General features: G+C 39.2%; 2 protein-coding genes across 2 annotated transcripts; both read right to left on the bottom strand.

Annotated features, from left to right (window-relative positions):
- Positions 1–3,806: 3,806 nt before the first annotated feature.
- Positions 3,807–16,042, bottom strand: mettl1 (methyltransferase like 1). Its single transcript, XM_034138579.1, has 6 exons — positions 15,819–16,042; positions 15,175–15,302; positions 14,892–15,076; positions 7,404–7,517; positions 5,640–5,741; positions 3,807–4,825 (listed from the first exon to the last, which is right to left on the bottom strand). The coding sequence occupies exons 1-6, from the start codon at positions 15,896–15,898 to the stop codon at positions 4,709–4,711; spliced, it is 726 nt and encodes a 241-aa protein (XP_033994470.1). The 5' UTR covers positions 15,899–16,042; the 3' UTR covers positions 3,807–4,708.
- A 1,619-nt stretch (positions 16,043–17,661) lies between these two features.
- LOC117489764 (E3 ubiquitin-protein ligase MARCHF9-like) lies at positions 17,662–24,917 on the bottom strand. The gene is made up of 4 exons (XM_034139289.1): positions 23,776–24,917; positions 20,703–20,858; positions 19,223–19,415; positions 17,662–18,508 (listed from the first exon to the last, which is right to left on the bottom strand). The coding sequence occupies exons 1-4, from the start codon at positions 24,151–24,153 to the stop codon at positions 18,213–18,215; spliced, it is 1,023 nt and encodes a 340-aa protein (XP_033995180.1). The 5' UTR covers positions 24,154–24,917; the 3' UTR covers positions 17,662–18,212.
- Positions 24,918–27,086: the final 2,169 nt, after the last annotated feature.

The following is a 27,086-nucleotide window of genomic DNA, read 5'->3' as shown; positions in this document are numbered from 1 at the left end:
ATATCATTCATATATAGCAAACCATGATTTGATTTCTCATCAAACAGTAGTAGTTTATTACAGGTAAAAATAACTTACTCTTCTATAACAACAGTTGTAGGTACAGTTCGGTTAGTTAGCGTATAAAATATACGGCTGTACCGACGCCATTATAAGACTGATGTTCCGAGAGCGAGCCGAAAAAAGCACTGTTAGACATGGGCGGAGCCTCTCTGGTGGTTGACTAATCAGAACAGAGTGGCCGAGCTGACCAATCGGAGCACACTAGGCTCACAGGGAGGGGGGGGCAAGAGCTCCAACGAGTCGTTTAGTGGAGAGAGTGAATACTGCTGAATACACGTACTTTACAGAGATGCTGTATGCAAAACCAATGTGAGTTTGGAAAATTGCACAGTATAAATCTATTTTAGTAGACCTCAACAATGTAATTATGATCAGTGGAAATGGCCATGACATGGGCCCTTTAAGTGAATTTGATAGATTGATATAATACTATGTATTTCCAATAATACACTTCTATAGGATGAATACATTTTGGACATTTCATAAAGAAATTAAATGTTGGAATTCGTTTGGACTGGATAGACAAAATGAATGGTATCACCAATCCAAAACAAAATAAACATAGTAAAGAATGCATTGGTCCGAAGACAGACAGCTCCGAAACACTTGACTATTAGAAAAAGGTTCAAAGTACAGATTCAGACTGACCGGGGTTGGGGGGGACCACTTGGCATTGTGTCATATATATTTCGGTCATCCGATGCAAGCTGGCTTGAATAATGAAGCAGTCATGATGTCATGAGCAGCAGGGGTAAATGTAGTGGCAATTTCTTATATGACTTTATATGGTAAAACCAAATGATGATATTATACTGAGAAATTGTTTGGTCAACTCGACTTGTTGTTCACACGGTAGCTTCCTGCCAAAGTCGTACTTGAACAAGGCGGCTCTTGTTTCTTATGAGAGCATTGTAAGATAACAGTCAGGAGAAAGTGTTCTCTCTTTTTGTCTGCACAGCAACAGTCCTCTATAAATCACACACACACATTTGCCTCTGTGTCCACTCCTGCAAACTACTCTGTACTTTGCATGACCTGTACCTACAAGCTTGAATAAAGAACTACTAAGACAACTTTGATTTGCATCGAACCAAGTTTATTATTTGTATTACATCTCCAGATGGTTGACGAGTGAAAGTTTCCACAACATAAACAGTTAGAGAGCTGCAGCTGCTCTACATTTCCAAATAATTACTGATGTCTATCAGCGGCAAGGCTTAATATGAAATGTTTCCTAACATTTATCACTTACAAGTGTTGGGGGTTGGGCAACATTTGACTTGTCATGAAGATAACTGTATTATTGTTTTATTTGGTACAACTCTACTGGCCACTTCTTACACCCGAACAGTATAGATGATTTTCTGAAAGGCTGTTGTCACCCTTGATTTGTATTGTGCTATATGCATTTTCAAAAAAAACGTCAGTTTGAATTAGGGGTGTAACAAGATACAGGTATTGCAGATAACCATAATGTTTGAAAATTATTTCTATATATTATAAGTCTATATAAATTGTTATTTTCTCACTAGTTTGTACGGTTATGGATTAAGACTCTCTCTCGACATCCCTATAATCGTGTTGAGTGTAATTTATTTGCAGAGAAAATAGAAGAAACGGACAATTTTTTTCAAATCTTCTAAAGATATTGCACGTTATTGTAAAGTATTTTGGCCAAATAACCAATTAGTAAACAATATTGACATCAGGACAGTCCTGGTGTGAATAATAGTTGACTAATGTAGAAAAGTAATGGTAGGAGTTTGGAGCACAGAAATGGCAAAAATGTTTAAGGAGACCAGGAGTACAGGCTCAGCTATGAGTCACAGTGTGGGAACACAGGACAGTTGGCAGAAGTTGAGACAAAAGTAAATATTTTTCTCGCTTGACTTGAAGGGGCTGAAAAGATTAGGTTAGCAGGAGATTAGGTTAGCAGGAGTTTCTCATCAGTCCAAACCTGAGGATCCCATGAGGGGAAGGATTTGATGCAGCAGGCCTGCAGGATGGAGGTTTGGCTGTGATGTGGCTGTGTACAATCTGACCTCAGTTGTTAGTGCTGTGAGGGAAAAGCACGTCAGGATTTCATGTGGAAGTGCTTCGGCTGCCATCCATATGTAAACCAGGCCTCAGAAATGCATGCCTTTACCTGAGTATTAGGACGGAAGAGGAAGGAAGACCTGAGTGCCAGTGATTTGGCAAAAATACAGAAACTGTGTGAGTTGTAAATGTAGAAGGCAGAACATACCTTCTTTATGGATCTTAGAACAGATGTATAAAATGTTTAAAAGCTAATTAAAAACCTATCTTTTAATATGGCTTTTAATTTGAGTTAACTTTCAATTGTCACTAGTATCATTGTTATTGATAAATGATGAATCTTGTTGGACATTTAGGATGCAAACCCACATCCAGAGATCCTTTGGTAGGCTTGTGTTAGAGTCAAGGGGTTGACAGTAATACAAGCTTTGGACTGAGGGAAAAGGAGCAGGATAGAGAAATAAACCAGTTGTAAGATTGATATCACTCTTTAGACAAAAGTCAAAATGTCAAACTATGTTGCTTTGACCACGTGCATGACACGGACTGAGTTGATGAAATCAGTGTCTAAAGTTTGAACATGTCCTTGTGGTATGAGCGTGGACAGCTGCCTCTTTAAACACGTTCAGAGGGGATCAACCGTTGAGCTAAATAACACGCCGATCTCTTCTGATGACCTGATGGTACTAAAATGTTAAATGATGTACTTAGGCTGAGTCAAATGGCTTTGTTCCCACATGGCAATAATAAGCAATAGCAGAACAGCGGCTCCTCGCTTGCAGATTTGATGGAGACTGGTTAACATCGAACCGTAACAGCGTCTGTGAATACTTTCTGTTAGACATGTGACTCAATTATTTGGTCCAGCTCTGACACAAGTCGGAAGTCTCTATTTCTTGATCAGAGAAAGTCCAATATTATGACTAATACTGTACAGTAAACACATGTCTTATTCATAGAAATGTTGTTTAAGCAATCGTTCTTTCCCCTCAAAGTCTATTCCAAGAACAGGAAATTGCATTATTTTTTTATAAATGATTTCATGTGGATCGATGCACATGCTTTTGATGGGCACAGATGACCAGAGATTGCCTCACTACTAAAGCTTGAACAATTTGATCATGGCCTGGTGCCTTTTGTTTCAAAGGTCTGAGTAAATAATGCTGTATGAGGGGGGGGGGTCAATACAATAAGTACAATAATGAGATGGAAAATAAAAAAATGGGAGCTTACTGCATATTTAGAGATGCCGTTTCAAGATAATTTTTTACCGAATACTGGATGTATGTATTGGTATCAGTGTGCAGTAGATGTTGAATAAAAAGCAGATTTAGTACAGTTTGTTCCAGAGAGTTTACTGTCAAAAAAGGCGAGCTATTGACAGAATTACTTAGTATTCTTAGGTAACGATGGAAATATGTCTCCATCGATACCAGGAAGAAAAAAAAAGTTTTCCAAGTGTCAGGGTTTCCATCATAGAGGCATGTGCTGTCCTGTTTTTAATCACCAGCCCCTGCAGCAGTGAAGGCCTGCACTGTCCCGTCTAAAACTCCTGACAGACAGGAACACCAACCTGTCATATACAGCTAAAATCATAAAATGAGCACAGAAAACCACTTTTTATGTTCTAGATTCCTTGGATTTGGACTTCACAGACGCTCAGCAGACATGTCTAGTAGAGTAGATGGAGATTTTATATATATATTAGGTTTGTTTTGGATGTCGTTTGACATGTAGAGACAACATGTTGTGGTCAATTTGTGGTTTTCAAAAGTGGATTTAATCTAAATTGCATTAGAGAGAAATCTGGTAAACAATCGAGGATTTAAGTTTTGATTAAAACAAGTTTTCCTCAGCAAAGTAAAAAAAATAAATTCTAATTAGTTTGTAAGCTCTATGCTGCGTTCATGTGTCACAGAACCTGCTGCAGCATGCCGGTTTATTTTTATAAAGCAGACAAACAAGCAGGATGTTGATTGTTGGCCAACAGTCTAATCCATTTCAGATTCCCCACCAATAATGCAAGTTAACAATGCAAAGCCAATAACAATGTTGTATAATCACATGGAAATGTTTATGTTATTTTTAACATTTTTAAGCAGTAAAACCTCTTCAAATATAGCATATTCACTATGCAGGCTTTTTTTGAGAAAGGTAACAAAAAAAACAGCTTTTGACCAATTGATAAAAAATCAATCGCATGCTCCTCTTAGCCTTTACAAGTGCTGAACCAAACCCAACACTGATTTATTTATTTTTTTACTGAAAATAAGTACAGTTTTGCAGGAAATCCAAAGCAACTCTTTGCAATTGAAGTAAATCATTTAAAATTAATTTATAAAAAGTGATACAAAACACTTCACAGATGCAGTCGGAATCGATGCTTTTGTGATTAACTTCTCGTGTGTCTTCATTCGTGAGCTGAGGAATTAATTGGTAAAAAAAAAACCTCAAACCCTTTATTGGGTAATTATGTAAATATTTGTCCAATAATACCAGGAAAAATAAAAATCCTCCATGTTCATGTGCTGGGGGGTGAGGGGGTGAGCCGTAGCCGTCATGTGCAGATGTAAGACTATTATTCAGTTCATTGCATGTCCAAACTGCCTTAGTTTAAATCCTCGATCCTCCGGAAAACTGCAAGGAAGTTTTTCCCTCCATTTCTCTGCACTTTCTTTCCTTCCTCTGTGCAGGTACCCAAACGACTTATGATGACATCACCGACCTGTCAAAATAAGATTGAACACAAATACATTAAGGACTGTAGGAGCAGATGAACTTACTGAAACTAAAATCTTTACAGAGATTATTCACTGTTCATTAATTTAAAAATCATTATAACAATAGGGCTCTTAATTTGAGTCATTGATGGAAAAGTGAAAAGGATTAGTACATTTTGGAACACACTAAACACAGTACATTAGCTTTCTTGAAAAGAGTTGGCGAGAAGGTTGCTCCTATACAATAAATATGGAGCGCCCACTAGGTAATCGAAAACTGGTTTATGGCGAGGAATGAATAAAGGTTTTCACAAAATGACAAACTTTTCCTGTGAATGGAGCCACACATGTTTTGTTTTTGTCTGCCTACTCTTTAAACAATATATAATATTTTGCCACATATAAGTAACAGATTAAAAGTGGTTAATTTAGGCCATTAATCGGTTGTGATATCAAGGCTAAGAATGGGGCTAATCTAAAAATACCCTCCTTCAATTTCACACCTTATTTTTTACTCTCAGTGCATTTACGATTGGCTTACAGTACTAGCTAGCTCTTATTTAATATGGTCACTTTTCTTAAAACAAATATACTGTTTCTTTTTTTTTACCATGGTGTACTTTTTTTTTCTTATTGTGTTATTAATAACGTGTGCATACTTAGCCATTTCTTTATATTTTTCCTCACTTTACCTGCACTATCGGCTGTTGTAATAATGTAAATGTCCCTGTTGCGAGACAAAAAAGGATTTCTGATTCTAAATCTGATAATCATTTTGGAGTCAGTCATTCAGAGGGTTACAGAGGGATGGAAACATACCAATTCTTCATCAAGGACACGTTTGAACAGTGGATGTTCACTGAAGTGCTTCACCATCCAGAGGTGCACTTCCTCCACATCTGTCATGGTGTACACCAAACCCTGACCAGACAAACACAGGGAGGTTATTAACACAGTTCTGGGAAAAGGAATCGTTAAATAAGCGTCACTGGTGGCTAAATAGGCATTCTTTTATCAATCACCGAAATAAACCCATGGCATTTATTAAAAAAAAATAGGATTTCTTCTGTTTTAATCGTTCCAACATTTCATCATTGAATGTAGTGCTTACATCACCTGTGCTGAGCAATGGTTCGTGCCAAAAAAAGATAAAAATAACCTACAGACAGCACAGAGGTCAATCACCTATGTCACTGTGGTTTACCCTCGAGTTGGACAGATAACATTACAAGAACAGGGATTTCTAAGAAAAATTGGCACAGATTTCCACACAAGTTCATTTTGGCACATACAGGTTTTGTTTCAGAGAAGAATGGATTAGAGACTGTGTGCATGTTCAGATTAATGTGAATCAGACCTGATAACTGTTTCAGGTGTAGTCAGATTCCCAAATTTCACTTACTTAACAGATAGCTAGCAACTTTCGTAATGTATCTTTGCATTTTATTGTCTTATAGTGTATTTCTGGATTTGCGCCATATTGCCTATTTGTATACGTTTCCCAAGGACTACAGATAAGAATTAGTTTATAAGCTAACTCTGGCGTAGTTACATGGAGGCGAGCACTGTAGTGTGAATAATACAAAAATAACAATAGGCTTTATCTTTAATAGGGGTTCATTTTGGTATGAAACTGCCTGCAATGAGCATTATCTTGACAGCCTTCCCACCCACCAGCAGTTTTGGCAGGGTGCCAATGCTGAAGGCCATTGTAGAGCTTTCACTCACACATACACTACTAATGTACACACAGAGGCACACACCAAGACACACGTGAGGAAAAAAACGATAAAGCCACATTTAGACACAAGCCCTCCATTGTTCCCAAAAAACCTCCATCAGTGCTCGTCTTGTTTGAGTGTCCCACTGTAGCTCCGAGCGCTCCGTCAGGCAGAAGGCTCTGTGCAGACGTCAGCCATTTGCAGGCCACAACGTTTCAAACTATTTATTTCACTGAATGCCTGGATACTGACGAGTATTGTCTGTGTAGTCTGATATTTCTTATTCTTGTGTGTCATAGAGATCCATTGTGGACCAATAATTAATAAGGACGCCCTCATGTTACACTGCACTGAAAAAAGTGAAACGTTGACTTTAATTAAATGTATTATGTCAACAGATTTCACATAACTGTTTTAGGTTAGTTGAAAGCAATAATATCAAGTTTAAATAAAACACATTAGGTTCAACTTAATATTATTGCTTTCAATTAACCTATTACAGTAATGTGATATTTATTGATGTAATACATTTAATTAAAGTCAACGTTTCAGTTTTTTCAGTGTGGGTGACACGTTCCTTTATTACAATTAACATAGGCACTGTGGTTGTAAATATACTTAAAATATGTTTATTTTTTAGATCAACTGTTTAAACAGTCAATAAAAAAGGGGAAAAATTGCCTTATTCTGTCTGCTACAAAATGTCCTCGTGCTACAATGTGACATTCCTCTACTTGAGAAGCCGAAGCCAGTTCATGTGTGCTTAAATGACCTCAACAATTAAGTTATTGCAGATGAAACCTCTGTTGACAGACTCATTGTTTTCAGCACTAGGTGCAACAAGTCTTATTTATGTACATACCCCGACTCTCAGCGTGTAGGCGTACTCTGCCAGCAGCGTTGGACTGATAATCCTCCACTTGTGCTTGGTCTTCTTAAAGTGAGGGTCAGGGAAGAGGAAAAACATCTTACTCAGCTGAAAAACACAAAAAAAAGTGGGCCGGAAACTGTAACATAAGCACAATTAAAACAAACAGGTAATTTCACACTCTAGTCCTTCCCATGCACGAGATAAAAATAAGACCTTCTATTTTAATTCAATTTAATAATATGGTTTTTAGACGGGCGATTGTCATCTTAACTTAAATATGCCCCCCCCGTAACATTTCGTGGTGGGTGTTAAAAGTACCACTGATGGCAAAACTGGAATTTCCCTTCTTGAATCCCCCCCACCCCCCCTCGTAAAGTTCCCCATGTATTTAGTGCACAAGTGAAGGCTCCATTGATCCCTGTCTGGCTGATACATTAAAAACCATTCCACTAACACTTTTTATTAGTTAAAATAAATAATGGCAGGTATAGACAGAAAGATGTGGGTATAATCACCAGGGACTGCTGCAGCCTCAGGGGCCACTTCACTGGGGATTTAAGATGGAAAAACCTTAACACATTTCTGGTTACAGAACTTACTAAGAAGATGGAAAAAAACGGTCCCAGAATTTGCAGTTTCAACACTTGAAACACATGTTGCACGTGAAAACACTTGAAACACATGTGTGAAGGATTGGGTCTAGATTTTGAACATTTGTCAGGGTGATTCTAGGAGTCCTACAACAGCTTTATTCTAATCACGAGCAAGGAAGGCAATAATACGAAAGTAAATGGCTGCTAAAAGCATTGTCATTTCAGCTAGGCTAATGCAAGTCAAAGATATTCAAGTTTTGAGCCGGCTGAAGGGAGTGTCTGCTAAATAAAGAACAATATTGCAAGGCCAAGGAAAAACAATTCCTTAAATGGGCCGAGTTCCTCTGAGACACTTTCAGCCTCAGCTTAAAAGAAAAAGCCTCAACTGAGGCTGAAGATATAATATTCATAATGTTTAAAGTTATAGTATATACGATCATAATAAAATGTGAATCAATGTTTGCATTTATAGATGAATAACCTATATGATTTGTGTTCCATAAATGCGTCAGTGTTACAGCATTTTCTCCCTTATTTTTATTTCTTCGTTATTATTGCTCGGGGCATTTGAGGTGATTTTTTTACCCAGGGTACCTAAATTTACCCTGGTACACTAAGCCCACTGTGAGTAATCTAATGCGCCCTTCAACAAGTCATAGATTACTGCGGCTAATTGGAACGGATAAATGGCGTCTTGCACTGCTCTATACTGCCGTGCGTGTCAGTCAATGAGCCTATTGTACTGAAATCCTGGATTTAATGAGCAATGCGTATAAATTCATTCAGTCCATATGTTGAACATGAGGAAAGTAATTATTTGTCGACAGAAAACATATTCTTATTACCCTGGCAGCATTGGGCCAGGCTGTCAGCTTTATTTAAGGTTATTAAAGGCCACGTCTGAGGCGCTGTAATAGACCCCTCAGGAGGGGCTTATGTATAAGCTCCATTTCAGTAACAATAAACATCATATGTGTGATTTTATCCGCAGATGAGGTTAAGCTTTCGGCTTGATCCATCTATTTCTTTGTCTGTTCGACCTGCTTAGGTCAGCAGGATTACAGAAAAACTGCTGACCAGATTTTCACGAAACTAAGTAAAGGTGTGGGCCAAGGAAAAACCTCAAAACCGTTGGAGCGGGTCAGAGACACAGGTCAGATACACAAATCATATCTTAACATTGTGAGATATTCTGAAAAATTTCTTCACAACTGGGAATATTCATGTTAACGCCCTCTCAAGCTGGAACAACAAGTTGGATAACAACCATGTTGTTTAAAGATCTTCTTTGTATCGTCCATTTTGTTTCCACATTCCAACTTTGCAGTCATGAACACACAAGTCTGAAGAAATACTCTCAACTCAGTAGATGGGACCGTCGTGGAGAATGTACTAAATAAAGCATTTGCCTTGTTGTAGGTCTGCAATGTACCATTCTAGTTTCATATAATAAAAGTTAATAAACATTTGTGCACCAAGTTATTAAAGTTCTATTTCTATCTAGCCACCCAGATATAGTTTATAGAGAAGTGCTGACATACTGTTTATACGACACACCTTGGTCAAACACACCGTATATGACATAGCTGTCATCACGTAACGCAAGCTAGTGAACAAACTGAAGTGCCGTGCTTCATGTATGACCCAGTTGAGCCCCGAGCCTGTTTTTCAGGCCTCAGGCTCGAAAATGACATTCCCAGAACAAATGACCATATCTTCCCTTCTAAAAGGGGTCAATTAATAATCTTTTTTCTCAAAGCAATGATAAACCTGTGAGTTGGATGTAGAAGAGTCAGAATCAATATAGATGTTTTTTTATTTTAAAGTAAATTCAGATTGAACATAGTAAAACAATGTAAATTATAGTGTCCGTCCAAAAAACTTGTAGTGAAAACCACCCTTGAATTAGAGATGTCCCGATCCGATCACGTGATCGGGGATCGGAGCCGATCACGTGATTTTCAAAAGATCGGAATCGGGAGAAAAAGATCGGGGATCGGGAATCTTTTTTTAAAAATGTAATGTTACAAAACAAAAATGACCATGTTCACGTCTTAAAGTCATCCTGAGGCCTTAGTTTTGGTTTAAAATTACACAACATGTATGTGTTGCTTCTTTTGGGCTTGTTTTCATAGACCTGGGGGGTATACTACGAATCAAGATTTTCGTTTAGCAAGCTAACTTCAGGGGTTTCCGGTCCTACGAAGCTGGTTCACTTCTTAGCGGACTAGATAACTTATTCTGAACGGCTATCCTCCGGAGCCAGGATAGGTTCCAGGATAAGAGCACTGCCTGCTGACCAATCAGAGCTCAGTGTGCGGAGTTTAAAGCGATCAATTCATATGACAGGAGGAGAAAGGAAATACAGTTTAAACTGCCGTTGCAGGAAAGACGGCCGGCCAAAATCACCGACTGTGTGAACGTGAAAATTAATAGAATATCCCCTCCCATCTTCAGAGCAATCTGACTATTATAACATTAGCGTTAAGAAAGCTTACTTAAATATCTGCCACAACATATGTAACCGGATCAAAGTAACATTACGTACAGTCCGCGGCACTGTGAGTGCAGACGGCGATGTGTCACATTATCATTCATATCACATCATAATGTATCATATATTTCCTTATCTGAGTCAGCTTCTTGAGCCGTATCTGGCCGTGCAACACTCACAGTGTCACATACTGTATGCAGAAGTATTATTTTAAGCAACACATTAAGTTGACGAAACACTCGAGTCAAATGTAATTAAAGTCAGATCCACTCGTGTCGGGGCAGCAGTGATATTATAAAACTGTTAATGAACGTATTCAAACACTTTCTTTTACCAGCAGTATTAACCTTGCAGGTGCAACTATGTGGCTTTTATCCTAATAAAGTGTTTAAGTCATGGATGTTTAAAGTTTAACATCTTCATATTTGTCTAATATTAGTTGACTTTTCATTCAGGAAATATATGACGTGCTGCGCTGTCAGTACACGGCTTGTCCATGTTTGTGATTGGTCGAACACTCCAAATACCACCCCTTTTATGTGAACGCGCACCTAACTAGATAGGACACGGCTGGCTTGAGCGATCGAGTTGATAGCCAGCGTCGTAGGACCGTTTAGCGAGAGCGTTTTTTTTTTTGGATTTAGTCAACCGGATAACTCAAAACATATCCAGGATATGTTGAACTAGATTCGTAGTATACCCCCCTGGTTGCTTATTTCTCTCAAATCTGGCAACAGAGTGGGCAGGGTGCAGTGTCTAATAGTAGCAGTAAGCTAACAAGAGGCTACGTTCAGCTGGTGCCTCGGGAGTCGGGACAGAGAAAATGTCAGGAGTTTGGAAGTATTATAAAATTGAAAGCGAAGGCAGTGTAACAGCCAGATGCAATGTTTGCAAGGCGGAGGTTCCGCGTGGTGGAAAGAACAGAGCTACGTTCAACACGACCAATCTAATACGCCACCTGAGAAACAAACACCAACAACACGACGAGTACACAGCGGCCACTCAGGTAACGGCACTGAAACAACCGACACTTTCAGAGACTTTTAAAAGGAAAGAAAAACTGCCCCAGAACAGTGAAAAGGCCTAAAAAATGACAGCCAAGATAGCTGAATTCATCGCGTTGGATGACCAGCCGTTATCTGTGGTGGAGAACGTGGGGTGTCGCCGTCTCATGGAGCACTTGGAGCCACGTTATGAGTTGCCTTCTCGTCACTACTTTACAGAGAAAGCTCTGCCTGCCCTTCACAACAAGCTTCGTGGCCACCTGCAAGCCCTGTTAACAGACGTGCCTGCTTTCGGATTTACCACAGACATATGGAGTTCTGTCATTTAAATAACCTTAAGGGACAACTTCAATGCTTTTTTCTCTCTTAATGCATTGCATAAAGATCGGATCAGGAAAAATCGGTATCGGCAGATTGTCAAAATCAAATGATCGGAATCGGATCGGGAGCAAAAAAAGGTGATCGGGACATCCCTACCTTGAATGATGGGATAGTAGACTAAAAGCTTTAGGAATCCAAACTATAACATATAATAAGTACCCTGTATCAAGATTGATGCAAAACAAGTGACATTTGACCTTTTTAGAGAGATTTAGAACAAAAACCCCACTTCTGGGGTCATTTGGGTGCATTTTCCATATCTATGGCCCCCCTTGGTCGATTTTGATGATTGACACCTCTTTTTAACCGTTAGAGCCAATAGAATCGAGGGGACGTTCCAAAAATCCATCTAAACATTACCCATTGGTGAATGAGTGATACGCAGCCAGAATGCCCAAAACCGGAAGCTGTCATACACTCTCGTAGCAGCTAATATGAAATCTCCGTTATTTACATAAATATGAAGATGGATTATCAGTAATCATTTCAAAGTGACACATACACATTGGATTAACCTATGGATTAACCTTCAGCAGCGTTGTTATCGTTTTAATGCCATTGAACACAACTTTTGATCAGAACAACAGCATAGGTAAGAATTTCTCCCGTGTTTCCTCCGTGAAGCTACGTGGTGTGATGTCTGGATTTGCTTCCCATGTCGCGGGTTCTGATCGCTCAGTGATGATACTTATATGTCTGGAATCTGTGGAATCTCAGCTTGCTAATCGATATCTTGTTTGTGCAGATACGATAAGTAATAAGGGTATTTTACCTTGAGTTCTGTGCTAATTGCGTTAGCATTTTTTCGCTCAGGGCTAATTCAGAGCCTTTGTTATTACCCTTATGTTTCGTTTGGGGGGGGCGCAACAGCGGTAATTAAAGTTTAAAAGTCTCAAAAACGCTACAACTACTGTCACAAACTGGATGAATGTGAAGTATTTTGTTAAAGGAGGATGAAAGCGTAATCAAGGAGCACTATTGGAGTGACTTTGATGGTTATTGGACTCAGAATTAATTAATTTGGATTGCCGCTGTATCGCCACGTGCTGAAAAGTGCTATATAAATAAAATTGCTTTGCCTTGCCTTGCTGTATGAAGAAATTAAAGGACGGCGCAAGTGGAAACAATTCACAAAGGGATCAAACTGTTTAAAACACATGCTCAAAGTAAGCCGGATTTTGCCGATGTGTTTATGTGGATACAAAAGTCGTAAATAATCTACAAAATGGAGGAGACCGATCTGATCGGAGCAACTGTGGGTGTTTATCAATCTCGAGTAAAGCTGCTGCAGAGCCACTATTTCAAGCATACTACGTCATCGAGTGCCGCAGAAGTACTGTTCCAATCTCCAGCATACTTGGAAATCTACCGAGCCCAGCGTACTCCGTTTGGAGAAATATCGAGGCTGCACATGAGTAGACTCCGCGGTCTTAAAATCCCCACAATGCTTTGCGCACGGACCAATTTCCAAAATCTGTGGCGGAAAATGTAAGGCGGGGCCTCTCATATGACGCACACCTGCACACTTGCTCGCCTGTTCCACTCTTTGTTTTCCAAATGTCAGGAAGTATTCTTGACTCGCTTCTGAAGCAAGATGCTCGGCAGACATGTGCTACCAAGCAAGCGTACTCGCGATTGAGAAACACCCTGTGACAAATAATCTGAAACCGGCATGGACAATGACTATGTTTTAAAAATGCGCTTATCCAGAAAAGCCTGGTTTGGACCCTTTACGGGCAGAATAAACATTTCTATCAAAGAAAGAATTATACATTTCTGTCTTGCTATGCCTATAATAGCTACTAACTTGATTTTTATTCAAATTAATTAATCAATTATTTTTTATATGTTATTGTAATGTAGAGACAAGGCTTTTAGTGACAATCATGTATTGCGTTACAATTATATGTAAAAAATAAATAAATAAATTAAAAAAAAAGTCTAAATATGATATTTGGCCTCAAATCATCTGAGGCCTGGCGCCCCCCCCCTGCGATCTTTGGCCAGGTTGGGAACCACTGGATCATTGGATACACTTCCAAAGTGGGTTTCTCTATTGTCGCACCAATAAAGTCAGTTTTTACAACCAGTGGGGGGCCATTTTTAGTTTGGTGGCTCCTTTGGGGAGCAGGACATAACGAGAAGGAGGGAGAGTCATTCAATGCAGAAAGTCTTCGGATACCTCAAACGAAACACATTACTATTTACATTTTTTATTCATGTATTTTTTCTTTGAATGTTTATTTTATTATCTTTTCTTTTTAATGACTGTTTTTAAAAGCCTTTGTCTGAATGTCTTTTTGTAAAGCACTTTGAATTGCCTTGTGTTGAAAGGTGCTATATAAATAAACTTGACTTGCCTTGCCTTACTACATTGTTAAAACTAACTTATAAACAAATACTTTTCTAATGAAAATGTCAATTTGTTTAAAATGTGTTTTATCTTTCAATACAAATTAATCCACAAATCATCTTTCAGTGAAGAATGTCAAATTTGTTAACATTTCAGTTTTTTCCTAGTGGAGTACTTTTTTTTAGTAAAACTTTCTATAAAGAGTATCAATAGCTCATTATGAAGCTAACCATATTGCATTGATTATCCTTCAAGATTTTACTCAATAACTAATGTAATGATTGCCAATTCACAAAAAAATAAAAGATATGACTTATGATTATTATAAGTGTCTTGATGTTCTGAATAGATATAAACTAGATTTTGACTGACGGGGCTCATAAAACATTATGAATACATATATTTACCTTAATCAAATGTAGTACGTAACCATATGCAATTATAGTCCATGCAGTATCATCAGTTATCATATGTGTAAAGTACAGGGAAGTACATAAGATGCATCTACCAAAAATTCTTCTTCAGAGCTGGGTATTTTTGATCAGGAAAGAGCAGTGAGTGGCTACATTATCAGGGGGATAAAACTGCACCATCTCAGGTCCAAACCCCGCCTCTTGTCATCACACAGCCACAGACACACAGGAGCAAACCTACCTGTGCTTTGGAGAAGAAGTTGGGCAGGTACTTCATGGCATTGCCGCGAATGCAGGCGATGTTCTGGTAGCCCCCCAGCTCTGAGGTGCGTAGGGATTTGATACGATCCTGAACATAATCTGACACTTTTACTCTGATCTCCATGCCAAGCATGAGCTTGTCAGGGAAAAGAGGAGATAACTCCACTGAGGGAAGACAGAGACAAGAGGACATACGGTCAATACAGAGCAAAACTGTGACCTGTGAAACTAAAGGTGGTCAGATCAGTGACAAATATAACTACCTAGCAGCCCGCCGTATCCACATCCAATGTCTGCAAACTCAACCTGGGGGGGCTTTTTCTCAGAGGGGTGGTCGGCGAAGTAGCCTGAATACAGCTCAGACCAGTTCATCTCCTCAGGACACACTGGACTGAGGAAAGAGTAGTACTTTTAAATATATTATAGAGAAGAAACATTAAAAATAGTGGACTATGTGCTCTGTGGATTATCAAGAGGAACATGTGGGTTTGTTGGGAAGTTTAATGGAAGTGGATGTTTTTAAATATAACTTTTCATTGACATCATTAAAGCTGCATTGATTAGGATACGAATGTCGATATTTCAAGCAAAAATGGCAGAACATTATATTTTTTGCTTCTCAGATTTGGAAAATCACTGATTTTCTCTGTTTTATATCATATTATAATGTATGTCTTTTAAGAAACAAGACATTTACAGTCATCCCTCTGGACAACAAATATTTGCTAAACTATAGGCAAACATCTGAAATCCAAGGATACTAAAACAAGTATTTTGCATGGCGACATACCACCAGAGTTACATTAAAAGCATCTTTACTTTCAGTGTAAATACACAGTGTGACAACCATAACTTTAGCAGGCAGTGTGAGAGACAGCAGAGTCTGAAACACATGTCCATCACTCACTAGTCGAACGTGTGGTAAGCCATCGGGTTGGAGTGGGCTCTCTGCCGGTAGTAACGTTTCTGCGGCATGGAGGAACTCATGGTGGAGTAATGGAGAAGATGTTCAATCTGTCAGCGAAAAACTAAATAAAAAGAGTTGATGCATTCACAGAAAGTCACGTTTGTTTCTGGTGAGTTTACCACATGGATGTATAATAAGAACGGTTTACCACCACTGGTTGTGAGTCGCGGAGTTTTGACGTCATCGAAAAGCGTCCTTTAAGGGTTGCCAGATTCGTTGAATTTACACGCTGCAAAATGTACACATTCAAACATTTCAGGGGGGCTATCGCAGAAGGTGTAAAAATAGAGAAAAAATAAATACAAAAATAATAATAACATGTATTATAATGTAATAAATAATCAAAAGAATGACGGCACTATTACATTTTTAAATTGACACACAGTCACAACAGTTTTCATTGCCTTTTATTGGTACTAGAATAATTCATATTTTGTATGTAGAGTTCAAAATCTTTGCAAAGAAAACTGAAAACAACAGAATAACTACAAAAGGGCTGTTGGCGTGTACATTTACACGAATGCACATTTTTTTAGGTTGATGTGTGAGTGCAATTGTTATGTATGCCATCAACATCTTTCCATTTAGTACACTGATGATGTCAGAAAAGGAGGGGCATAGTTTCAAATGGAGCTGTAAAAAGTACAATAAACTCAGTTATCCAAGTAAAACAAACATGGCTTAGTTTAATAGTAATTTAAGATTTTCAGATTGGTTTTTTTGATAGATCTCAAGGGTAGGCCTATGTATAAAACATGTAAAAAAAAAAAAACCTCATTATAAGCAGCTTCTTCTTTCTAAATGTCATCATCTTGCAGGCCTTTCCTTCCCCAGGTTGGGAGCCACTGTTGTGGGTGTTTACATAGGCTACTGTAGTTGGAGGTCCACATTGTTATTTTGAACTGATGCCCGTTTGTTTCATCGTTTCTCGTCCACTTGTTGTAACTTACAATTAGTACCAATACATTTGTATTAAAATGTGTCATTCACGCTAACTGAGAGGCATCCTTCTGTAAACTCCTAGAGTATTGTGTGATTATATAGGTTGCTGTTGATAAAGAAAATGTTTGGAACTGAAACTGTAACCCACCCACAGTTTCACATCAATAATACAGATTTTAGGGAATAAAGCAAATATGTTTACTCTATGAAATGGAAAAGCTGCAGTTCCCTCTGGGTTAACTTGTGCTCTTAGTAAACTCAACTGTCCTTCTCAATTCAGGCTGTCAATAATGTGGCTACTCATTTTATTTCCCTCCTGCTCTAAGACTCCACGAGAGAGCACAGTCTGCTGCAAACTGTGCTCTATTTCGTTGTAATTCTACATGCTAAATTATGAGATGTATACATTTTCAGACCAACAAAATGAGAATGGATCTTCAGTCAGGCTGGCCCTAGATTTTTAACAAATCTTTATTTGATAGTTGACAGTGAAGAAAGAAGAGCTCTGATGATGAATTACACCTTGTTATTAAGTTTGGCAATATTTTCCTTGGTATATTCAACTTAATCCTTGTTACATTTAATATTTTCCATGTAACATTCAATATTATCTTGTTACATTCCTGCCAATAAAGCATATTGGATTGATTTGAATTGTCAAACCCGGTGTGCATGTCCGTAGATTTTTCCTACAGGAATTACGCAGACAACAGGAAAATCCAATCTGCGCTTATCAAGTGTCAAATTTGTTTTCAAACCACATCGGCTGAAATCCATTATCCATTATGAATGAAAGAATGGAAACCAAAACAAGTTCCTTTGCAATCAACAACATCTTTATTACAAAAACATGAATTGTACTTTTAACTTAAAAGTTCGAGCAATTGTGTTGTATCTCAGAGTTTATTTGTTATCTTACGTTTGATCCATCGATGCTGCTTCAAGTGAAACATCTGTCAGATCATGGCAGACCCTCAGGAGCATATTGATAGGAGCACGATCGCTTTCACCAATAAACCCTCTATTATAGAGTAAAATCCAAATCAAACTAAATGACATTCATTTTATTTTTTCTTCGGAAAGGAAATAAATATTTCAATGACATTTTGTAAGATTGGTCATGGTGGTAAACATTGTTTTTGAAAGCTTTAGGAATCAAACTTTTTCTTTTTTAATTGTCACGTTTTCACAGTCTTTGTTTATAATCACTGCAACACCCTCCCTTTGCCCAAATCTCAGAAATATTTCTCATGGTCCACTTTGAGCTCAGGGAGATTCTGTGCGACCAAAAGTAACCGTCAGTGTTTATGTGGCAGATAAGGATTTAAAAAACGACAATTAAATCCCAATCAACACGTTGACCTCCTCCCTAAACATCGGAGCACGTTGGCCTCATACTGTGGTCACCCTCATCACCACCTCATGGTTGTCTCTGCGCAGGCTGTTGGGTCTTAACTGGCTGAGGATGTGTAAAATGGTGTAGCCACAGTGGTGGTTGAGAATAGTCCTGACATGTCGACTCGCCCTCTGTCCGCCGTCTGAGTTCCTCTCAACGCGAACTTTGCAAGAACTGATGGGGTCTCCTAAGTCCTTTGCTTTCTCATAGTTCAGCACTTTCCACTGTTGGTTCACCGCCTGCCAGCGCTTAAAGATCCGGTAAACAGACGATCCTTCATGGATTATAAGGCCTGGGCATTGGGACAAAGGTTGGGGGAGGTCAGGGCAGGAAACAGGGTTACATATAGACAAACAGTTGTTTGTTCAATTACAATCAGGAAGTACTGAAAAGGGACACATGGTACAGAGTGAATAACAACTATACAATCTTGAAATCCAAAGCTTAATATAATATACTTGTTTGTGGGTATTTTGGACCGATGTTTGGTAAAAAAAACGGTTTCAATTAAAATCCCTTCACAAGGAAAGAAAAAAGAAGCAGAGAAAGAACGCAACAAATACAGTAATGCAACACCAATGTATTATTTTATTTGTGTTGTTGCACTTTATAATAAAATTTGCAAAGTAATCGATCAAACGAAAGAGATAATGATAACAACAGCTTTCGACTATTGGAAGGATTGTCATACAATTTTATTCTTTTGTATTATTGGCAAGATAAAGCCTATAAACTTTTGGGATCTCCCGACATTGCAATGAGGTTCAAATTCTGAGTTTTTGGTAAAACGTCTTCTGCCTTAAACTTTGACCTTCTTGATTGTATATCTTCTGCACAAAGTGGGCCAGAAAAGCCAGAGTATGCATGCTAGTATGCAAATGTGAATACCATGTGAAAAACTAAATATTTGATTTGGCGTACTGAATAATGTGGTAGTTTCGGTATTAAAAAGGATTGCGGTAGTCTTGGTAATAATGCAAGTGGAAGACAGAGGTTCAAGTCTTACCGATGCAAACTATGTCCATGAAGCCGTACATGCCGTAGCATATCTGGAAGAGGAGATCCTGCCGCTGCCATTTGGCTGAAGGGCTGAGAGAGGACCACACCAACCAGGAGATGCTGGCGATGAGGAACAAAGAGCCCAGGATCATGGCCGCAATCTGCACCTTCTCAATCACAGTCAGAGAGAGGGCCTGCCACTAGGAAAGACAGAATGAGACCCACAAATGTACCTGAACTGTAGATGTACATATCAAAATGTTTCTTAATTATGTAAGACCCTGTAATGATGTAAGGTTTCTCAGTTTCTGTAATGAAAAAGTGAACACATGCATGCTTCAAAATTGAAAAGAACACCCGTATTTCTACATTAAGCACACTAACAAAGCAAATACAATCTATGATGGCATATGTGGTAAATTCATAACACCAGAGTGATAAAACATTCACAAACGATTAACAGTCCAATATACTTAAAAGAGAGAAGTATATAGAAAAAGTACATAAAAGAAGCCACATTTCTAAATATCAAAATATATATACAAATGTATCATATTCACCATCACACATATCAGAAATGACATCGCCTATATTCTAAGAATGTTGCATTAACTCAGAGGAAAACCGGCCACGACAATCCTTTAATCTTTTCCTAGTTATGCTGTTTTTCTGAAAGCCTTGCGCCTATGTGATGTGCGTCTTTGTCTCAGTTTTTAACATATTGACAGTGTGTGACAGTGAGTATTTCTTATCATTGATTTCATGAGACAAATGTATGATTACCCCATTTCACTCTCTACACTTTCAAATTAACTACTCTGCCAAGTGGTTCAAATCACAGCCTCATCGGCCCTCTGCTGATCTGCCTTTAACACAAATGAATCTACTTGTACCATATCACACTAATTCTTCCAAACACCTTACAGTGTTTATTCAGAGATGCAGGGATTGTGTAGCAAGAAAAGCAACTGAGGGAACAAGCCTTTCATCTGATAATATCTCTGTTCTAGCATTCAGAGGCTGACGACATTTGGTGATACTGTCTGCTTGTCTACTGTCTGTGTGCAACACACTTTGGTTAAAATATGTGCCAACTATTGTCTGTCTATTGTCTGCAAAAAAACGGTATAAATAGCTCTGTGTAAATAGCGATACTCTTATCTGCAGTGTGCCTTATGTTAGGAATAAGTGCAGGTAGACAGAATCTGTCCAAAACGTGTGATTTTGGTAGTGTAAACACTGCATGGCCTCTGCTGTGTGCCATTACATTGATCTAATCAATGTCCACTAATGTGATCACTAGCTTTTTCACCCTTCCCTTAATCAAATATTGCAATGTGAAGTGTGTGCATTACTTGTTGCCTTATAGCCTGGCAGTCTAATGTCAAGGATTGCATTCATATATCTCCTTTACAAGTTATACCCATGTAAGAGAGTTTTCATAGTAAAGCTGAGGAGAGAGAGACAGAGAGTGTGTGTGACTGTACCTGCAGAGGGTTTTTGGTGCTGATGGCCAGGACCTCGAACTTGAAGTAGCAGATCTCGCAGCTCCAGGAGCCTCTCTCGCTGATCCAGCGGATAAGGCAGGACTGGTGAGTGCAGCGCACAGAGCCGTTACAGCGACAAGGGCTCAACAACTCCCCCTGCAGGACACACACAGCAGCTGCATGAGAAACACTGAGCAGAGGCTGCTGGATGTTATTGAATCTGCCTGTTACAAGATCTAATTTGGTGAAGATGACAGAACAAATAAAGGCATTCAGCATGAAGAGAACAACTTGCCTCCCTTCCCCTATATTGTTGCTGTCACATTGTTATCTACTAGGCATGGTGTTGTTTAAGGGTGTTCAGGGTTGTTCCTCTCATGAAACTGGCCAATGGGGTTAAATAAAAAAAATGGTATAGCTTGATGCAAGCACCGATATAATCAATATAAAACTATAATGTATGTATGCAAATGGTATTATAATGTTTAGGAAGTTAAAGCTTCAGAGAAGCTGAACTGTCTTTGAATTATGCAAATTGTGTTTTTGTAGTATTTTGGGTATTGTGGGTATTTTGAGTTAAAGGTGGGGTATATAATTTTGGAGAAACCAGCTCGAGTGCGCTAGAATTTGAAAGTACGCAACCAGAAAAAATCTGCCTCTTCCTTCAGACTTCCTTACAGAGCCCCTCCTCCAACACACACGAACGTGCACATGACCAATGAGGGCACGAGATAAGTTTGTGCACAGATGGAAGGCTGACAGGCAGGTAGGCCATCCAGTTATTTTAGCCGGGCCGGCTCAGATGATTGGTCGTGCTTTTTAAGGCGCTACGGCTTCCACAGATGAATTTTTTTTATGTATTTATTGTCAAAGCATTTAATATATTCATTGCTATCGGGATGTTAAGAGCATTCCATGGAATATAACAAAAAGTGTTTCTGAAATAAATCACATACCCCACCTTTAAGTTGATTATGGTATAAGTAATAGACTGATTTATTGACAGTCAATGTCCAATTTTGGTCTCTAATGTTGTATTTGGAAAGCTCTTGTCCATCAGTCCATCTTCGTTCCTACTCTCACCTATAGGACATGAAGGATGGGCCATGCCCAGTCAGAGCTGGTTGATGTGGCCAGGAAAAGGAGGTTTGGGGCCCTCTGAAACTGCTTCCTAAGCAACCCGATTCCGTATAAGGAGATAACGATGGATAGATGGTCCTTAAATATGTTAAGACAGTTGATCCCCCATTCAATATGACTAATTGTGGTAATGAAAATAGACTTCGCCTCATTACTGCAAATATGTTTCAAGCATCATGCACTATAGTCATGTGCTGATTGAAAGGAAACTTTCAGGGGTTGATGTGTTAAGAGGATATCATCTAACCAGACATGTTTAACAAATCAAAATGTAATAGGATGAGAGTTTGTGGTTTGCTGGATTTGATACATTTTGATTAATGCCTTTATCCCGAAAGTTTCCTTCTCTTGTGTCACTTTCCTGTAGTCTCAGAAGAAATCACAGGACATCTGGTGCAGGTTTGTGCTGTCAGTACCAGACTCCCCAAGGCCCTCGGATTGACAACACTCTTGCACATCTCACATTATTTTCTGTCTGACTCCGGGTGATGTGCTAGGCCTTTAATTAGTTGTATATCTAGAGGGGAAACAAATCTTTCTGAGACCTCTAGCAAAGTCTCCATCGTCAAGGTTGATATCATTCGCTAGATTTGACGTGCTCAGACTTTCACGTTAGACATGAGCTTTTTAAAAATGTTTTAACTTTCTCTACATCCATCCCCTCAGTTTTTGAGACTTGAGCTGCACTTTGTGTGACCTGCCTATGGCATAAAGAAATGATCAAAGGTTTGATCCCTGTGTTAATGGGTTCTATGCAAGAGTCCTGCAGCCAGTTATTAATAACTCATACTAACTCATATCCCTCGAATTATAATGAGTATTAATGTCTTTAATGTCGAGGAATCTTTCTCTGAAACTTTCTTCACTGTGTTTTTTTAAAGGAGCCTAATTTTGAAGATCAGATGCTGAATCTATTAGTGCGAGGACTTCACAGGATCACATGGTAAATAAAAAGTAAAATCTTAATTGCTTTTTTCTTTGCATCAGAGCAGACTTGATGAGAGGTATTTGAAACAGTTTGGTATTGATGTAAAATGTGTTTTTAAAACTGAATTTGTCTGCACCACTAAAAGCAGCATTTTTACACACACATATCAGTTTGCTTGTTATCATGACTAAAAGCTAACCCTGAGGGCATGGCTGAATAATTTCGGAATAGTCAAAGTTGAAGAAAAAAGACTGGATCGGTAATAAAATTTGCAGTATTGGTTTTAACTATGGAGTCTTAGTATTCTTTGTTCTAAAGCACAGACGTTTCTCATCCCATTCCACATAGCGTGATACATCTTTAACTTTGAACATTTTGAAGAAAGAATCTTCCTGTGCAAGCCCCCAGACTTAATGAAAAAAAACACTGATTTGCTGGAGTTTCAAAAAACTCCTCAAAAAATATTGACATTTGAATGTACTTTCTCAGCCTAATGGCCCTGTTTCCTGAAATATATTTTAATATATTTTAATGTCATATTACTTTCATGATGGCAGGCCACAGTGTAATGAACATGGCCTCAAGACCTGCCTGAACAGAATTATATCAGATGAGCAGCGCCTGGTTCGAAGACCTTTGAACCAGAAAACACCTGCTGCTGAAGTGCAGGTTCCTGCTGGTTCCTGAGGGCAACCCTCGAAGTTGGCTCATGTGCCAAAGTAGGGGTTTGGTTAGGGGGGCCCAGGGTCCATTTATTTTCTCTATAATTGCCTTCGTCAGTACACCATGACAAAATGTATGACTATTTTGGTCATGGATATGACATGTTCTGTAACAAAACATCTAAAAGCAAAAATCTAAAGGTCCAGTTCCAGGGACCACCATTTGATCCCTGGAACTGGATCAAATGGTGGTCATTGGTTGGAAAAAGTTTGAGAACCACTGGCCTACCTGACCCCCTTAAAGCACAGGAACCCACAGTGATACCTGTATTATATAATATACCTTCTCCGGGCCCTGGAAGCAGATCCGGCACTGCGGTGACCGCGTCCCGCTCTCCGAGAGGCTTGGCAGGGAAGCGGCGTCCAGGCCTGCTCCTCCCTCGGGTTTGTCTTCCTCCGTGTCCTCCACTGCCAGGCTGCGTGGCCGGGACTCCGAGCCGTAATATTCCTCCTCATCGTCCCGGTGAGAGCAGCTCAGAGGCGGCCAACCACAGCCTCCTATGGCGAGCCCTCGCATCCTGGTGCGTGTGTCCGGGTGTGTGTCAGTCCTCCTGCTTGATCCAGAGCGCATCAGTAACAACACTTTGAGTTCATTGAAAAACATCCGTGAGATAAAAACAGCCTTCAGCTTGACTGTGGCAGGTCCATTATAAATTATCATTATTATTATTAGGCCTATTATGATTATTATTATTATTAGGCTAATATTATTATTATGGCATCCGAACCATTTGATTCAAGTAGGCAGTTCACATCCTATTAAATAAAATACAGATCTCGGTCAAAAAAGCGTGCTGGAAACATGATAGGCTATTAGATCAGCCCATAGCTCTTTGCATATCCTGTTGTTATAGCATGTGCACTGCTATCCAGCCAATGGGGAAGCATTATTTCTCATGGACACAGCCAATGAAGGCTGCGAGCCACGCACTGTGAGGCACCAGCATTAAAGTCAGAAGTGTCCAACAACATCATCCTCCCATGCCTACATGTTCAGTCCGGTTCTTCATTGTTAGACTGTCCTAGTGTTTTCTTGGTGTTTTTAAATGAGCATATGGCAAAATGTTGATGTCGTTTCTTCCTCAGGCAAAAAACAGCGAGGGTGTGAAGGGGGGTTGATATTAAATCCTATTAAAATGAAGTCAAAGCCGATTAATATGTTGGACTCTCTATTTACCTACAGGATATATGAAATCCACGAGGTGACAAGCGTGCATTCTTTGTTGTCTCGTGGTGGCATCCATTATTTCACGAGAGTCCTTCTTCGCTGTTGCCTTGTTTTCTTTTCTTTTTAGGATCGACCCACACCTTTTCTCCTTAAGCAGGTCCGTTACAACGTTAACATCCAGCAGCGGTGCATGTTAGAGATGGATAGGGCAAAAAGACAAAAAACAATAATCCATTTCCCGACAACTTGCACTCACAGTTTTCTGTTCGTCTCCCTCCATCTCTGCGCCACACAGCAGGAGGAGGGAGAGGGTGTCAGATCCTGCAAACGTAAAATGAGCCGAGAGCAGACTGCAAACGTCCCTTCCGGGTAGTTAAAAACAACCGCACATCATCATCAAATCTTCACCAAATAAAGTCAAGGCCTCCATGAATCATTGTGACAATAAGATGCCTCTCCACGTGGCAGGCTGCACTTTATATATACAGTTTATGACTGAGGCTGCAGCGATGTGCCCGGGATCTCTGGGATGTTAAAGATTGAGGTTCAGTTGTTTTTCAGCTGAAACATATTGCCATATCCATACAGTTAAGGGAGTTTACCATTGGAGCACCTTTCAGCATAATGACGGAGGCTGCTGTCCGAGGTGCTGATGTTCATGTGACGTGGAGGCCACGTGCTGATCCCAATCGGCTGATGGATAAAGAAAAACAATAACGGTTCAACTGTGTGTGTGTGTGTGTGTGTGTGTGTGTGTGTGTGTGTGTGTGTGTGTGTGTGTGTGTGTGTGTGTGTGTGTGTGTGTGTGTGTGTGTGTGTGTCATCATATGTTGCATGGTTCATAACACTCTAACAGAACAAAGACCCTTGAACAGCAGGACACACAATAAGCCCACCATTCACAGAAACAAAACACATCCGTCAACTGATTGTCTTTGAGGAGACTCTTTCCCTGATCATCCTCTACTACAAAGAAAAGCACATTTTTGCGTTTTATGACTTCAATTACACACATACAAATTGATCATGTTAAATTGTCGAGTAAATCTAATTCCCAGGTATGTTTTTATTAATATGATGTGGCTTTGTTCATATTAGATTATTTTGTAATACTATTGATCACCTTTCCAAAATTCCATGCGGTTTAAAGATGAATGGGGGAAAATGGCAGTTGTTAGTTTTAATATCAATGTGATATTTAATGAGGTTATCTGTTTTTTTTCGAGAAATGCTGCCCAAGTTGCAGCAAGAATTGTATTGGATAATAATAGGTAGTGTGGTAATAAACAATAAAGGACAAGGTGATTAGTGATCCTTAATTTAGTCAACATTTGATACTCAAAACAAACTGTAAGACTTGTGTCATAATTCTATATGTGCAGTACTTGACTTTGAAATCACATAAGCCAGCAATGCTGCAGGGAAGGCAATGATTTGAGGCAGCAATAGTTATCACAGCTTTGTATGAATACTGATTGCAGTGTGTCCTCATCTGCATGATAATGGAGGCCCGAGGCATGTTGTGTAAAGATTAGAGCCAGAGGCAGTCTGATGTCTTGAGTAAGCTGAGGCAGTAAAATGACTTCGGATATCAGTTTGAAAGACAGGGCAGCGACAGTGAACCACAACATCAAAATACATAGTTTTCCCCAAACCTATTACCATTTCTAAATCTACATTGTTTTGGTGTGAGTTGCAGATTGTTGAGAATATCAGCAGTAGAAGTGTCGGCCTTCTCTTGAATATAAGAAAACATGATACCAGGCTTGTGGTGCGTAAAGCACACAAACAAAACAGCAGTGTCTCTTTTCTAGGAATCATGAACCAGTTACTAAAGCATCATTTGTTGTGAGAATCTTTCATGTAGGAAACATTTTCTTTCCATTACTGCACAGGAGGCATGCATCAATTCATCAACACCAGCATTACGCCTTTTTCACAGCAGACATTCTGACTCATCATAGTAAGAAACCACAGGTGAAAAAAAGAAAATAAATGGCCTCGTTCCATTTAGCTGCTTACTCATGCTTCATTGTGCATGCTCTCTCCTTGTTTTTAAATGCACGACTTACTGGGACACTTCAATGGAACCATCGGTAATGTTATTTGTAACACATTTGTTTTATACACTCAACATGTCTGCTGTGAAAAAGAAAATCCTAAGAAAGTACTAAAAGGTTGTTAATCTCCTTCAGAAATCGAGGCAGAATGTTTCTTCAGCATGTTCTAGGTTGGGCAGAAAGCCCTTGAGCAAATTCATATTTTTTCCCCTGTCACTGAGACTATCTGCAGGCCACTGTCTCTGCGATACATCCCCATTTCTGGACTAAATGTCTATAAATGACAGATCTGCCTTTTCCCCTAAGCATGGATCAGCAACAGTAGCAAAAGCAGTAGGCTGGAAGGAAACCTGTAAAAGCAATGAA

This window comes from Trematomus bernacchii, unplaced genomic scaffold (genome assembly GCF_902827165.1).
Source record: "Trematomus bernacchii unplaced genomic scaffold, fTreBer1.1, whole genome shotgun sequence".
Classification (NCBI taxonomy): Eukaryota; Metazoa; Chordata; class Actinopteri; order Perciformes; family Nototheniidae; genus Trematomus; species Trematomus bernacchii.
This window is presented reverse-complemented; position numbering and strand designations above follow the sequence as displayed.

Bases quoted from the DNA above. Each gene is read 5' to 3' on its own strand.
- mettl1 (XM_034138579.1), bottom strand. From the start codon at position 15,898: ATGAGTTCCTCCATGCCGCAGAAACGTTACTACCGGCAGAGAGCCCAC. The intron at 15,077-15,174 runs GTAGTTATATTT...GTCTTCCCTCAG, and splicing joins TGGATACGGCGGGCTGCTAG to TGGAGTTATCTCCTCTTTTC. The intron at 5,742-7,403 runs GTATGTACATAA...TTGTCTGGTCAG, and splicing joins CCTACACGCTGAGAGTCGGG to GGTTTGGTGTACACCATGAC.
- LOC117489764 (XM_034139289.1), bottom strand. From the start codon at position 24,153: ATGATAATTTATAATGGACCTGCCACAGTCAAGCTGAAGGCTGTTTTT. The intron at 19,416-20,702 runs GTACAGTCACAC...TGTCTTTCCTAG, and splicing joins GCACCAAAAACCCTCTGCAG to TGGCAGGCCCTCTCTCTGAC. The intron at 18,509-19,222 runs GTAAGACTTGAA...CCCAATGCCCAG, and splicing joins CATGGACATAGTTTGCATCG to GCCTTATAATCCATGAAGGA.